Genomic DNA, 16825 nt, shown 5'->3' on the forward strand with positions numbered 1-16825 from the left:
AAAAGGAGTAATTGCAAAAATGAATAATATAAAAAAATGGGTTAATAAAAAAAAAAAAAAAAAAAAAAAGGGCAAGAAAAAATGAAAAAAAAAAAAAAAAGGGTGAGTAAAAAAAAAAAAAAAAAGAGCCTAATAAAAAAATATGGAAAATGGAGAATGAATTTTCACGTGACAAAAATCCTATAAAATCTTTCAACCGAAAAAGGGATTGCACACCTATTATTGAAGAGGAAAAGAATAATAGAAATAAAAATACAAACATGCATGACAAGTCAAATAAAAATATTTCATGTGTTAATTTTAAGTATGATCTTGTACAATTGCAAAGTAAAACAAAGGCATGTACAAAAGATGGAAGTGAAATGCAGCCTGACTACTCTTTCAAGATAACAACATTAAAAAGTAAGAAGGAAAAGAAGCACATAAATCATGATATTAAAAATGATGAAATGACCAATTGTGAAATGTATTATAATAAAAATAATGTACCAAATAGTAACAGTAAAATTCATCCTAGTAGAATATATAAAAATAAGAATTGTCATTACGATATAAATAAAAAAAAAGAAAAGAATAATAGTAGTAATTGTAATGACAAAAAAAAAACAGCTATATGTGTTACCAATTCAGATGGTAATAAAAATATGAACAACCATAAGTCTATACATGAAAACATAATAATCAATTTTGAAAGAGAAAAAAAGGATCTGTCCTTTTCAAATAACAAAAGGAATTTTTTGAAAATGCATGAAGAAGACTTTAGAAGTAATAAATATGATGAATACAATGATGATAAACTGATGCAGGCTGATAAAATAAAAGTAGACAATATTGTGGACAGTATAGACAACTTCAATATTAAGCATAAAGTATATAGTCAACATGCGCAACACAGGGGGGGAGAAGTAAAAAAATTAAAAGGAAACACAAATGAAAAAAAAGAGGGAAATAGTCCGAATTCATATCCTTGTATGCAAAATGAAAGCACAACAGATGATTTATATTTTACACAAGAAAAAGGAGAAGAAAGTGGGAAAAATACGAAAAATGAGAAAAATAAGAAAAATATGAAAAATGAGAAAAATGAGAAAAATGAGAAAAATATGAAAAATATGAAAAATATGAAAAATGAGAAAAATGAGAAAAATATGAAAAATGAGAAAAATGAGAAAAATATGAAAAATGAGAAAAATATGAAAAATGAGAAAAATATGAAAAATGAGAAAAATGAGAAAAATATGAAAAATGAGAAAAATATGAAAAATGAGAAAAATGAGAAAAATGAGAAAAATACAAAACACACGAATATTCGACGAAACAACAATGCGGAAAGTGACAACAACATGCATCCACAATCCCCTATAACATCAGCTAAATGGATGGACGATAATTTTAACAGAACAAATTTTACTAGTTTAAACATGGCCAGTAATGAGAACCCATCTAGGAGTAGTGATAGGGGCGGAAAAAAAAAAGATTTTTCAAAGGAAAATATAAATAATGGCAAATTATATGTACGAGAGTTGGTCGATTCAAGTGGCAATCCTTTTGAATGGAAAAATAGTAGTGACGGTAGAACTGATGGCAGTAATGACAAGAATAACGATTACAGTAATGACAACAATAAATACCACAATAATGACAACTCATTTGATTTATCAGGATGTAGCCTATATAATAAAGGTGTTATTCGGCCGTCTACTTCCCCATCGTGTACATATCAAATAACTGCTTGTTTAAATAGCCATAAAAGGAGAAAGATTGAACCTAATTACGTGATGAATAACGTGGGAAATAAAAGTTTGATTAAATCTGAACATTGTAAAGAGTTCTACAATTTGAGAGAAGAGGCAAAAGAAACACAAGAAACAGAAGAAGCAACAGATGAAAAGGTAGAAGATGAAAACGAAGCAAGAAACAACATCGACATAACTAAATGCAGTAAATGCATCCCAAACGACATAAGCATTAATAATAACATAAACAGCAGTTTTAGTAACAGAAGCAGTAGCAGTTGTAGTGACTACGTAGCTGATGGTTATGCAAGCAACAATACGAATAACACCAATCTTATGGACAATAATAATAAGAGATATAATAATTTTTTGCACTCTTCTCAGGAAAATTATAGAGACGAAAACACAAATATAGGAGATGAAAATTTTATAATAAAAACAAAAAAAGTAATGCACAACGGCCTGAAAGGATGCGAAAGGTTTTATGAAAACTATATACTATATAAAACTTTCCTTTTTTCTTTTAATAGTTCTCAGACATTCTCACGCTCCATATCATCCAATGAGCTTGAAATAAATGAAATGAACTCATTAAAATATAAAATTTTAAAAAATGAAAAATACTCACTATTAAATAATATTCCAACGTATAAAAAGTTTGAAGAAAAATACTTTTCAGAAGATCTTATTTCTGATGACTTTAAGTGGATTGAAGTGGATGGTGTTATTTCTTCCTATGCCTATGATTTTGCCATTTTTGATATGGCGGACAGGAACATGGTATCGCTTGATGTGTTAAATGAGGGGGGATCCAGTGGTAACGCTCCTGTCTATCCATGCGTTAGTTCGGGCGGTAGTTCGTGTAACAGTTCGCATGACAATTCGTTTGGTAGTTCGTGTAACAGGAAACGGAACAATAAAGGAGATGACCTCCTAAGAGTTAAACGCTCCATACATAATACGAAAAATTATGATGATGATCCATACTTAGGTGTGAACACTTTAAGTAACATAGAAAATGAAGTAGCCACAAAATGTGAGGATGTCCCACAGATTAGCCATAGAAAGGGAGAAATAAAATGGGAAAATCATATTTATAATTCTTACAATAAAAAAAAAAAAAGAAAAAAAAAGAAGAAGAAACAGTTAGAGAAAAAGATAGAGAAAAGGATAGAGAAAAGGATAGAGAAAAGGATAGAGAAAAAGGTAAAGAATAAGGATAAGAATAAGAATAAGAATAAGGAAAACACTAAAATATCGCATTTAGGTAAAGATTTACGTGCAAATGGTCAGGAAAAAATAATGGAGAACGAATTTAACATGAATGATATGAAGAATGCGAAAAGTTGTAGTTCCCATAAGGATAATATAGAAGGAAGGGAGAAGAAGTTCTTAATTATGTACGCTAAAATTATAAACATAAGTTTTATATATTCAGCAGATATATTGAAGCAATTCAATCACCCATCAGTGAATATATTTAATACAAATAGAACACATCATATAAAAAAGAAAAAACAGAAGAATGCATGTAGAGAAGAAGAATATAAGGAAGGTGATGATAATGAAGGTGAGTCAAATGTGAGTGAACCATTTGAGGAGTGCAAAAAAGAAAAGATAAGTAGCGAATTTTTAGCACATAAAAAAGTAGATGAACATTATAAACTAATTAATAAGGAATCCAAATTAGCAAAAGGGAAAAATAAATTTATAAGTAATAGAATAAAAAAGCATTTAAATAGTATTAATGCAAGGATAATAATAAAAGAATGGTATATAGATTATGGAATATCACCTAATTGCACACCTTATATTTATGTTGTTTCAGAAAATGACAATAGGTATAGACTAGATAAGGTACTAGACAAATATTACCATACCTTTACTAATATAAGACTTAAATTTGAAATTACTACAAGAATTGTGAAAACTTTACAAGTCTACCCTAACATACCTTACGATACTCTAATCGGTTATTTAACATCGTATGAATCAACCAAGGGTAGGCTAAAAAAATTGAAAGCAGCTAAAAACAAAAAGGGGCGAATAACAAGTAACATAGAAATGGCTATAAGGAATGTTAAACTACGAAATGTATCAGTTGATGAGGAAAAACAAATGGAATATCACCTGCATAATATGAACACATTGTTAATGGAAAATGCCTCTGTAAGCACCTTATATGGGAAAGATACTACTTCTCCTAATGAGAACGTGAAGAATGAAAGTAGAGAAAATTTGGATATCGTCAATTATTCAAAGAATAATAAAGTAATGAAAAAGAATTTATGTATGTGGAATTTTAATTTATCTGAAAAAAATGGAACAGGCGTTTACATAATGCCAGATGGAAAGAGAAGTAAAAAATGTACTTGGGGTGCAGCATATGCTGTATATAAATGTAATAAAAATGTTATTATTAAATTATATAATTTTATAAGAAGTGAAATTCTATTATTAGAAGAATGTTTTAATATTAATTATTTACTAAACACCAATTTTATGAAAAGGTTAGAAGGGGAGTTTATTTCTAAGTATGCAACTGACTGTGGATGGAGAAATGGTTACCATGATTACTGTAGGTGCGGCACTGTGTCGTCCACCATTGGGGGAATCCATTACCATTCCCATAGTGAAGAGGTTGATCGAGGTGATCAGGTTGACGATGACATTGACGATAATGATCTGAGTAATGATCGGAGTAAAGATCGGTGTAAAGATCTGAGTAATGATCGGTGTAAAGATCTGAGTAATGATCGGTGTAAAGATCTGAGTAATGATCGGTGTAAAGATCTGAGTAATGATCGGTGTAAAGATCTGAGTAATGATCGGTGTAAAGATCGGAGTAATGATCGAAGTAATGATCGAACTAATGATCGAAGTAATGATCGAAGTAATAATGAATGCATTAAGATGGGGCCCTATTTTCCACCTTCAAATGATCTTCAGAACGGAGGAAAGGACAGAAGCAAGGTCCCCTTGCTACTACTAAATCATGGGGATTACAGAAAGGTAAAATGTAGTACAAAAGAGGGGAATCCTGTAAAGGAGCAAATTTATATTTCGTCTACTATGTCCAATGGGAGTACGCATAGTATGTTATCTGCGAATTGGCAGATGGAACAGAACAATTGTGTACTAAATCGGCGTGCAGCAGAATTGGAAGAAGAGGGGGAGAAGGTGGAATATAGGAAGAAGAAGGAACAGAACAACGATGACAATGTAGAGGTGAACGGAGACTGCACTATAGTGTGCAGAAAAAACTGCAGTATGAAATGCAGTAACCATTGCAGTAAAAACCGCATAGATTGTAGTGACTGGCTCTCCACATTGCGTACAGATAACGAGGAAGATGTGAAAAAGAATGATAGCGAAAAAAGGGGGGAAGTGCTAAACCTTAACAGAAACGTATACGAGCAAAATCTTCCCCTAAATCTAATTGTTCCCGTAAAATATGAAACGCTACTAAACATATGGACATTTTTTGAAACGTTTAAAGAAATACTAGATATAAAAATAACAATGAATAATCTAGAAAAAATATTTCTATTTAAAAGAAATAAATTTAATAAAAACATTATCTCCTACTCAATTAATAAAAGCTATTTACTTAAGGAATACCTCCGAAAACACAATAAATTAACAGAGTTCATTGAGAAGAACATCTATGGTGAAAAAGTGGAAGACGACCTAATATTAGATATAAAATATAAAGATAATATTTTAAAGAGTTTGCTAATGTTGTTACACTACGCACTATTAATAGATAATATCATAGAACATAATTCTAATAAAAGACAAAAAAAAAAGAAAAATATAATTTTTGCAAATAATTATTACACATACCAAATTTTTGACGAATTTGAAATTCCTTTGATGAGAAACATTTCTAGTTTCTCCTTCAAAAAGAAGTTCAAAGGGATAATCAGTAAAAAAGGTAGTAGCCAAGGTTGTAGTAGCCAGGATAGTCTAGACATAAACAGGTCAGTTCATCAGCAAAATGTTGTGAGTGACCAAATGTGTAATAAAGGTGTTACACAGAAAGTAGCTCTATCAGATGATGTAAAAATAGGTTACAATGTATGTAGTAAACCTATCAAGAAAATCCAAAATGAAAAGGTAGCACATGCGACTGGATTGGATACTACACAGAAAGATGCTACATCTAATAAACGAAATGATGAACAAAATGATAAGCAAAATAATCAAAGAAGTTTCGAAATGGCGAAATACAGCATTTGTCAAAACTATGTTTCCTCAAGGAATATTTCGAACAGTCCTGATGTTTTTTCCTCCAACATGGAATCGTCCTCTGACGATAATAAAAGGGGATCATGTTCTGATGGGATAAACGGAACGGCTATGGGGGATGAAACGGAGGATATATCGACTGGTGAGAAACAGGATGAAGAAAAAAGTAACATCAAAACATACAGTAATAAATATGGGGGTAGTAAGTCCACAGGGATTATGCTTAATCGAAACAGTGCCTCTAATAACAGTAAATGGAACAAAACAGGATTCATAGCGCATGGAAAGAAGGTTGATTATGATTATGATTTTAATTCAAGGGATATGGAGATTCATAACACGAAATTAGAAAGGTATAAAAGAAAGAAAAATGAAAAAGGGGATGACATATATGAAAATTGTTATAAATTTTGTGAATTGCAAAATATAAAGAACGGGAAATACGATGAGGGAGATAAATCTGAAGAAAATGAAACAATCGAAATGCACAATGAAGGAGTGAAAGGAAGTATACATGGAATTATGATGCCTACCCAGGTAGTTGTAAAGGAGAATATTAAAATGACACAATTAAAAGGTAAGGAAACAACAGAAAAGAGAACATCAAAAAAGGGGAAAGTAGGAAGGGGAAAAACCGAAAAAGACCTAGCTAGGGTTATAAAACTTGAAGATCAGGACAATTCCTTTGAAGATACATCCCAGTTTTTCGAGTTAACAGAGTTTGAAGAAGATATTAATAATAATTCTTATACTTCTGTTTTGTCCAACCTCTTTTTGAAAAGAAAAAAAGAAAAAATGATTTTTGAAGAATATGATGATATAAGAGTACTAGACAACATAACATGGACCATATTATTAAAAAAATATTTTTTTATTATTTTATATACGATGAAACATTCATTTATTTTTGATAAGAATGAATGCAACAGGAACAATTTAAGTAAGAACTTTGAGAGTACAAGAATAAATAGGGAAAAAATCAGTGCTGTGTCGTCAAAGGAGAGTTGCATTAGAGTAGTCAAGAATAACCTTTCAAAAGATAAAGATTGTGAGAGGGCTGAAAGTAGGGGAATGGACAATAAGACTGAATGCAATGGATTTGGTGGTAACTTATTTGAGAGTAGTTACACAAATAGAATAATTGATGCAAATATAATAGATTCTAGCGGAGGAATTTCAAAAAAGGAAGAAGGATTAGAAAACATTAATTTGAAAAAATACAAATTGGGTTGGATTCTGAACTTTAAGAAATTTGACGTGTCCAGAAGTGAAATTATAGACATGGTTAATATTTTCAATTTTTTGCGCAATAAGAATAATACCTATGAAATGTTAAAAGAAAAGGATAAGATGAAAATGATCATGTTCTTTATAAAGATAATATATAGTAGTAACATATCGAGAGAATTCATAAGTGACAAGATGAAGTACCTAAATAATATAAAACGTTACATTGCCAATACGCATAATTATCAAAATATCAGGAGAAAAAATGGGGCAAAATGTGCAGCTAAATATGCAGCTAAATATGCAGCTAAATATGCAGCGAAAAAAGGAGACAAAAATGGAGTCAAAAATGGAGTCAAATATGGAGACAAAAAGGAAGTCAAATGCGACTCCAAGTGTGGTGCCAAAAATGATTCCACATCGACGAAGGTAACACAAGAGAAGGAAGTCCTCTGTACTAAATACAGTAAGAAAGAAATTGAACAAATAGTAAATATAGAGGGGGGAGAAAATCGCCTTTACAGAGTTAATGAAAAGATGAAGGTGCAAGCGAGTTATATTGGAGAGGATAGACATGCTAATAAATATTTTTATTTTGGTAGTTCTTTTGGGTATATAGATAGAATATATATCCAATATATGACTAAAGGAAGCACACGTAAAAATACGTATTTGAATAAAAGTAGTTCAAATGAAACTAAATATGCTGATGAGAAAGAAACGTTCTCACAGTTAAAGAATGATGTAAAGATAAAAGGAGAAAGTGCTAATTATAAAAAAGGATCAAAAGATTATATACAATTAGGTTATATACAAGGAATATATAATATTAATACCTTCCTTGAATGTTTTTCACCTTATAATATTAGGGAAATAAATTTAAAAAAAAAAATTCTTGAAATTATGGAGATAATATTAAGAGGATGCTCAGAAAGTGGAGATCATTTGGCGTTTGAGGCGTTGAATGAAGAATACACCAAAAAAAAGAAAAGAAGTCAATGTGTAAATATGAACAGTGAAGGTACACACAGTGGAAGGGTAACTCTTCCCAATGAGAAGTGCACAATTGACCAATTCTCATTTAACAAAGTAGAAAGAGAAAAGCAGAGGAAAGGAGAACATATAATACGCGAACTGGAAAATGGCCCAGAGCTAGCAAACAACAATAGTTTTAACAAATTGAGTAGATATATGAAGAATCATACAAATGATGAGCTAAAAGATAAAAATGAAAATGCTCTCATAAACATGAGAGAGGACTACTTATTTACGCAGCTACAGAATGATGAGAAACATGAACAGGTAAGGTGGTACTTTACCGAAACAGAGAAACTTTTTGAGCAGTTTTTCTTCATAGGTGAAAAGTTAATCTACTTTATGAAAGAAATAAATAATATATTGAGTTACCATTTTGAATCAGTAATTAATCAAAAAATTTATGATTTTATTTTTTTTTGTTTGGACAATTTTGTTCATAAAGACATAACAGAAAACATTAAAAAAAGTATATTTTTAAAATATCTGGATATTATTTATATAATAGAAAAATGTTTTTCGTCCTATTCTTTTTATTTCCTTCAAAAGATATGGAAATTATCTCTTAGTTATCAGTGGACTAAGGAACTTGATGTTATAAAACATGAAATAGTTCATAATTTTTCATCTTTAAACTCATTAGATGTATTACCAATTTTAAGTATTTATTTTAATTTTTTTCGTATTTATGGTATTAAGGAAGAAACTATTACTATGTTGTGCAAGTACAATGTAGTATATCGAATTTTTCAAAAAAGAAATAGTTATGATAGCAACGTGAAGAAAGATTTATTTATACTTCAGAAATTCCTTGTTCAGCATAAGGGGGATAAACAAAAGGATACCAGTAAGTATATCCAGCAATTGCTTAACATACAGAAGAAAAGTAGCTACACAGATAAATGTCTTAAGGAAGAAATGAACGAACTGAGAAATAAAATATACGACTGCTTACCTTTTAAAGTCAAGGAAAAATATTTCTATTTCAAGGAAGGGCACTTCGAACATATGAAGAAATTTTCGGACTACAGCTTTTTTTTTAATGAAAAAAACGATTTAACCGATATCCTTGGCAACATTGAGCAGGTAGAAGTGGAGGATATAAAAATATTTATACTTTCCAGTGATAAGAAGCGAAGAGAAGAAAAAAACAAACAAACACACAAAAACGTGCCAAGAGAAAAAGGTGCAACCATATTTCAGGAGGGACCTAATTATGAACAAGCGCTTGATGCAATATCAGAAGAAAAGATAGAAGAAAAAAACTCAAACAAATGTAGTAACAAAAATATGGTGATGTGCAAATTAGAGGAAAACACAAACGAGCAGAAAAAAAGAATAAAAAGTGAAAAGTGTAGAAAGTTAAGTAATCAAATAAGGAATGACGTGAATGACCGGAATGACGGGATTGACCAGAATAACAGAAGTGACATGAATGACCGGAATGACATGAATGACCGGAATGACGTGAATAACCAGAATAACCGGAATGATATGAATTATTGCAAACTGCATAACGATTTGTTCAAAATAAAAAAAAGAATAGAAAAATGCTGTTTACGCTCAGATGATAACAAAGATAAATTACTGCATTTTAATTCTTTTACAAATTGCGCAAAATTATTAGACACCCAAATATGTAACCATTCGTCAAGTCATCAAGGTTTCTCATTTTCAAAGAATGAAAATCTTTTCCTCAACAGTAATATATCGAACGAAATAAGTTCAACGAGTAAAATATGGGAAGCATATCCAATGAATGTCATAAATTCATTAAGTAGCCAATCCATAAATAATAACCTAAACGAGTCATGTATATTTGTATGTCAACTTCATTGCTCTATTATACCCCGACATTATGAAATAGCTGATACGTTATGCGAAAAATTAAATGTATTAAAAAATAAAGCTCTTAGTAGTGCTGTCACAAATCCTCCTTTTTCTGTGTTTAACATATGTTATGATGAAAATATGAAAACCGTTTTGTACATTGTACCTTCCGACAAGTACGCATTATTTTCTGCTTTTTATCTAAGCATATGTTCGTTTATTCTATAGTGATCATTCATCGCATAAAAATGCAGCACGCACATGAATACGTACATGCATACCGTACATACACACACATTAACATATATTTGCATGTGTATGCATTTTATTCCATTTTTGTTAATTAGGGTTTTAAAATCCTTAAGTATTAAATGGGAATCCGGCTTAAAATGTGAAATCCGAAAACCGATGTGCTCGTTTGATTACTCGAGTTACCCAGCTACTATTAATGAGGTAAATGTGAATTGATCAAATATGAAAAAAAAGAAAAACAAAAAAAAAAAAGTTCAAAAATTACTTCTATCTAATATTCATCATAAAGAACACACCAACATGCGCAGTTTTGTTGAGCATGAATATGCATATAAACACGTAAATTCTTATATACATTTAAAAATATTTGTAATGCAAACACTGAAACTTGTGCCCAATCACAGATAAGTTATATATTTTACCTTGCCTGTGCAGGTCAACGACAATCCCGTACGTTTGTGGAAAAGTGTAACCATAAAAATAGACAAAACAGGCCATAAAAATCAATCAGTTAAGAAAGATGTAAATATTTGGGAACTATATATGAAAAATGATTTATAATTGTTCATATAATAAAATATTTGTGCTATTTTTTTTTTTTTTTTTTAATTTATAAATACAATTGTCCAATCTTTTTTATTAGTCTCCTTCATTCAAGATAACCTTTTTTTTTTCATTATTGTACTTTGATTTATTGCAAAAAATTGTTTTTTTTTTTTTACATTCATAAAAAGAACTTAAATGTATAAACATGCATATATATATATATATACATAGATATAAATTTTCGTGACATAAAATACGTGAGGATGAAAAACATACCCAAACCCTAGTATGTTTGCAAATAATGTAGCTCTACTTACGTAAATATAGTAGCGCTAAGTAGAACAACAGTGGGTACATAATTACATATACAAGTACGTATATGTATATGCATGTATGTATTATATTTATATGTATGTGCGTACATAAGTAAACTAATATGCACATTTTACACTGTTCTGTTATAAATGACCATCTATTTTTTTATGTGTAGCAATTCATTTCATCCTAATAATAGAAAGTTTTGTCATTTATAGATTACCCAATTCAACAATATTGTTAGTACAAAAAAACAAAACAAACAAACAAAACAAACAAACAAAACAAACAAACAAAACAAACAAAATTGATTTTAAAAATTTTAGATATTTATTGTGTGCCTTCTTTATTTTATTTTTTTTTAATCATAAACAGAAAAAAAAAATATATATGAAATAAATAAGATAAAAATAAAATAAAAAAAAAAATAAATAAATAAAACAAAATAAAATGATAGATAATGCATAAATAAAACACAGCATTTTTAAAATGCATCATCTAGCTGCTTTATTTTTTCTTTTCTTTTATTTGAAGAGTTTATTATACCTTTCCAAAAATGAATGCATAAAAGGTATATAAATAATTTTTTGAAGAATACGGATAGTAACATTACATTTTTCCGCTTTGGTAAAAAGGAATTTTTAAATAGTAAATTACAATATTCTCAAAGTTGGGGGGGCTACTATTAAAAGTGCATAAATACGTGTATGTATTTAAGTATATATGTGTATATATATATGTACATAAAAGAATAGATACATGTCAGTTTCAATAAATTTGCACGAGGGCTTCTGTAGGGCTTCTAACTATTTGAAATACACTTTTTTTTGAATAAAATGTTTTAGGTAGAAGTATGTATAACACGTCCAGTTATTTTAAATCGTTCCCCATTGTGTTATTCATCATTTCCCTAATACTACTTCGTCAAAATTGTGTTTGCACACATGATTACTCTGAAAACTCAAATAAAAAAATAGACCACTTTGTTGAAGCGTATGACTTACTAGATAAAGGTGAATACGAAAAATCTTTCTCCAATTTAAAAAGCTGTGTTCACTATGATATAAGGTATGTGAACAAGAGTAGATGCAGTTTGCTGTGCGTATGTACGCATGTATGAGGGGTGTTAAACATATTTGTGAGTGGTTATACATGTGTTCTTGTAGTTATGCATGTATCTTTGTAGTTATACAAGTATGTAGTTATATATGTGTGCTTGTAGTTATGCATGTATCTTTGTAGTTATACAAGTATGTAGTTATATATGTGTGCTAATAGTTATACGTGTATGTGTTTAGTAATACATACACGTGGCTTATTACACATATATATCTATCCGCGTCCGTATGAACAGTAGTATAAAGGTGCAACTATTTCCGTATTTACAGATGTTTGACACTGAGTGGGGTATTCTATTATTTAGGGCTGAATCCTGTAAAAAGGGACGTATGTAATGCTCTCTATATATGGAAAGTGTGTTCAGATTACGGCAGTTCAGATGCTCAATTTTACTTGGCTGTTATGTATTCAAACTATTTTTCTTTACCTAATTTGTATTCATATTATGTTGAAGAAGATGAAATAGAACAGAATATAATATTATTTAGAATGTATTTACTTTTAAGAGCTAAGTATTTAGAAAGGGGTATAGCAGTTGGTCTACATCAAAAAAGTGGAAAGTACGAAGAGCAGGTAGAAGGGGAAGTGGAAAAGGGAGAGGGGAAAAATGAGGGTAAGAAAGGGGGTAAAAAAGAAGGAAAACATACACAGGGAGTAGAAGCAGAAGCAGAAGTAGAAGTAGAAGTAGAAGTAGAAGCAGAAGGAGAAGCAGAAGGAGAAGAGGAAGTAGAAGCGGAAGTAGAAGCGGAAGTAGAAGAAGAAGACGCTCGAAATTTCCGAAATGTTCCAATGATCAGCTTTACCCAAAATAACGAGTTAGTTTTGAAAATAAAAAACATAAGGTACAATACTGATGAGCTAAAAGTATATTTTAAGAATTTGGACAACTTTCCAAAGAAAGATTTTTATGTTAAAAAAGGAAGAAAAATAAATTACAGTCGCAATCATAATTTAAGTTTATTATATTATTATAGTAGTAGTATAGCAAATCACCCAGGCAGCCTTTTAGCATTAGGAGTAAGATATATGAACGGTTATGGGGTAGAAAAAGACTGTGACACTGCTGCTAGATATTACTTAAGATTAATAAAGGAGATATTTAATTCTGGTGAAAAAACTGAATTTGAAATTGTTGATTTAATGAGATTAAATGTGCCATATTATGATAGATATAATATAAATAATAAAAGAATAAAAAATATTGAAATTTTTCTAGAGTCATCCTTACATGATAACCATCGAATAATAACAATGATAGCACGTAGGTATTTAATGGGAATAGATGGAGTAGAAAAAAATTATAAAAAAGCTCATGATTATTTAATAAAAGCAGCTAAATACAACAATTCGGAAGCAATATCTTTATTAGGGTATATATATATGCTTGGCTTAGGAGTTAAAATAAATTATAATAAAGCAGCTGAATATTTTATAAGAGGAAACAAATTAAATGATTCTTTAAGTTTTAATGGATTGGGTTATATGCATTTTTTTGGTTTAGGTAATTTTAAAAAAAACCCTAATTTGGCATTTTACTATTTTGAATTATCAGCTAAGAATAATTTATCGTCTGCTCAATTTAATTTAGCATGTTTGTATTTAAGTGGAGTTGGTGCTGCTCAATCTTTTCAAAATGCTTTCTATTGGTTTTATAAATCATTAAATAATGGAAATTTGTTAGCAGCATATGTGATTGGATATATGCATTACAATGGAATTATTACTGCAAGGAATTGTAAATTAGCCTTATCTCTTTTAGCGAAAGTTGCAGAAAACCATGTTTTTATTTTAAATACAACCAATAGAATTATTAGATATACAGAAAAAGGAAGAATCAAAGAAGCTCTATTTTTAATGGCATTACTAGCTGAAACTGGAAGTGTGCAATCACAAATAAATTTATCTTACAAAATTAACAATCATGACTTTGCATTTTTTTTACCAACAAATGATAAATGTAAAAAAGTTTATGCTAGCAGATACCTAGCCATGGCATCTGAGAACAACGATTTTAAGTCTTTGTACACTTTAGGGGACTATGCTTATAAGGGCTATGGGTTGTACATTCGTATATTTCCTAAGAATAACCTACCCATTAATTCGTTATATGATATAAATCATAGTGAATATTTGTATACCCATGCAGGAATTGGCCAAAGAAGCGGTTTAAAAAATGGTGTAAAAAATGGCGAAAAAAGTGGAACAAAAAGTGGAACAAAAAGTGGAACACAAAGCAATGCAAAAAACATTGCCAGAATAAGCGCCCGAACCAGTGACGGTTTCTCAGGTGTGGTAAAGACGAACAAGATAATTTCTACAGATTTCGTGGACGAGGCTGGTATAATTTTCAACGACAAATGGAAATTTCATTTTGGATTTAAATTTTCTTTTAATGAGGTAGACTACCAACTAGCTTATCACCATTATAAAAGTATAATATCTTATTATCCGAATAATTTTTATGTTATTCAGGCCTTGTCAAGAGCTTGCTATAACTTAGGGTTCATGCATTATTATGGTATAGGTGTTTCAAAAAATATAGAAAAAGCATTAATTTATTTCAATTCATCTATTAAAATTTACCCAACGAATAAAGTTCCATCTGTTTTATTTGTCTTATATATAAAATTGAACAAACATTTATATAATTTTAAAAAAAAAATTAAAGATTTTAAAAAGATTTTATTTTTTTAATTAAGCATTTTTTTTTTTTTCCTTCATACATGAACATTATATGTATATATATTTATTTATTTCCCCATTTCCAGATATGACATATAAATTATATGGAAAAATTACTAGAGCATATGTATATTAAATAAAAATGTGCAATTAAAAGAAAAAATTTTCTCACTCTTTTCTCGTTAACTGCTTTGTACATGTGAATAATACATGTGCACATATATGAGCAAACTCACACATCCATGTTCACATGTACGTATATATATATATCAAATGGGGAATCCCTTAATAAACAAATTCTTAAAGTGGTATATACACAATTTGTTTTGTAAAAATTAAAAAAAAAATTAAGCTCCACTGGATAAATATATATATATTATTACTACATGTTTTGGGATACTTTTTTTAAGTATATTGTTAAATTATTATTAACATAAAATTTATTACATTATTCATTTTCCATTTATGTTTAATTTAATCTGTGAACTTTTTACATTTAAACACGCGACAATATCTACGTTGGAGTTACAAGTTATCTGTGATATGTACCACTTGAGAAAAAGTAGTTCACGTTATGTTTTGCCGTGTGTAATAAAATTTCTTATAATTTTTATAATTATTTTTAAAAATAAGTATTTATAGAAAATATTTACATTATTATATATTTATGATTGTATGTGTATATATAATAGTATTTGCATTTACATATGAATATATATTTATGTATTATCATTGTGAGTATGTGCACAATACAACTTGTTGCAAACACTTCTGTCTTGCAACGTAAAAATATGAAGATGCACAAGTTACTATTTTACGTACATGATACTATTAATTTAAATTCCAAAAAATTTTTAAAAAATCCATTCCTTCTCCCTTAATTAGGCATTTGCTATTTTAGTTATTTTTATTACCCTATTTGGACTTTTTTTTTTTTTTTTTGTTTCACTAATTTTTCATATATATATATATATATATATATACATTTTTTTTTTTTTTTTTTTTGTTTTTTGTTCTTAGTAGTATTTATAAATATTAACAAGACAAATATGTAATTCTATTTTCCAAAAATTTTATCTCGAAAAAAAGAAAAATAACAATATTGTGTTCAATATACATAATTGCTATAGTGGTTCAGTACAAAAAAAAAAAAAAAAAAAAAAAAAAATAGTAAAATAAAATAATATAATAAAATAAAATAGTAAAACAAAATAAAAAAAATAATTGAAAGACCAAGTTAATTTTTATTTTCCATAAGCAAATCACATTTTGTAAAGATATAAAATAATCTTTTTTTTTTTTTTTTTTTTTTTTTTACTAATGCTTTTTGTGAAAATAAAATTTATCTTATTCATAATGAAAGAATGTTAAATGTTGAAAATGTGACATTATGTACTTGTTTTATATATATTATTCCATTTTATTTTTATCCTTTTTTTTTTTTAATCTGATCTTTAATTAATTTTATAGTAAGTGTACATGCAAATATATGTATACATATAAATGTATATTTTAATATGTGTATATATATAAATATGTATGTAAATATATGTATATGTAATTATACGTATATGTAAATATATGTATATGTAAATATATGTATATGTAATTATACGTATATGTAAATATATGTATATGTAAATATATGTATATGTAAATATATGTATATGTAATTATACGTATATGTAATTATACGTATATGTAAATGTATTTATGTACATTCATATACATGTGCCTATAAAATGGTATAATTTCAAATATTTAGGAAGTCACAAAATAGAGAAATTCTTTAATAAAATCTGCTTTAAGTTTATAAAAATAATTCGAGTGAA

General features: G+C 28.7%; 2 protein-coding genes across 2 annotated transcripts; both read left to right on the top strand.

Moving 5' to 3' along the window:
• Positions 1 to 149: 149 nt before the first annotated feature.
• PmUG01_12068500 (conserved Plasmodium protein, unknown function) lies at positions 150 to 10892 on the top strand (the record flags this gene model as incomplete). The annotated part of the gene is made up of 3 exons (XM_029006924.1): positions 150 to 10294; positions 10427 to 10532; positions 10767 to 10892. 3 exons carry the CDS (start codon positions 150 to 152, stop codon positions 10890 to 10892), a joined length of 10377 nt encoding a protein of 3458 aa, XP_028863364.1.
• A 1153-nt stretch (positions 10893 to 12045) lies between these two features.
• HRD3 (ubiquitin-protein ligase, putative) lies at positions 12046 to 15005 on the top strand (the record flags this gene model as incomplete). The annotated part of the gene is made up of 2 exons (XM_029006925.1): positions 12046 to 12260; positions 12581 to 15005. 2 exons carry the CDS (start codon positions 12046 to 12048, stop codon positions 15003 to 15005), a joined length of 2640 nt encoding a protein of 879 aa, XP_028863365.1.
• Between the last annotated feature and the right edge of the window lie 1820 nt (positions 15006 to 16825).

This window comes from Plasmodium malariae, assembly GCF_900090045.1.
Source record: "Plasmodium malariae genome assembly, chromosome: 12".
NCBI lineage: Eukaryota > Apicomplexa > Aconoidasida > Haemosporida > Plasmodiidae > Plasmodium > Plasmodium malariae.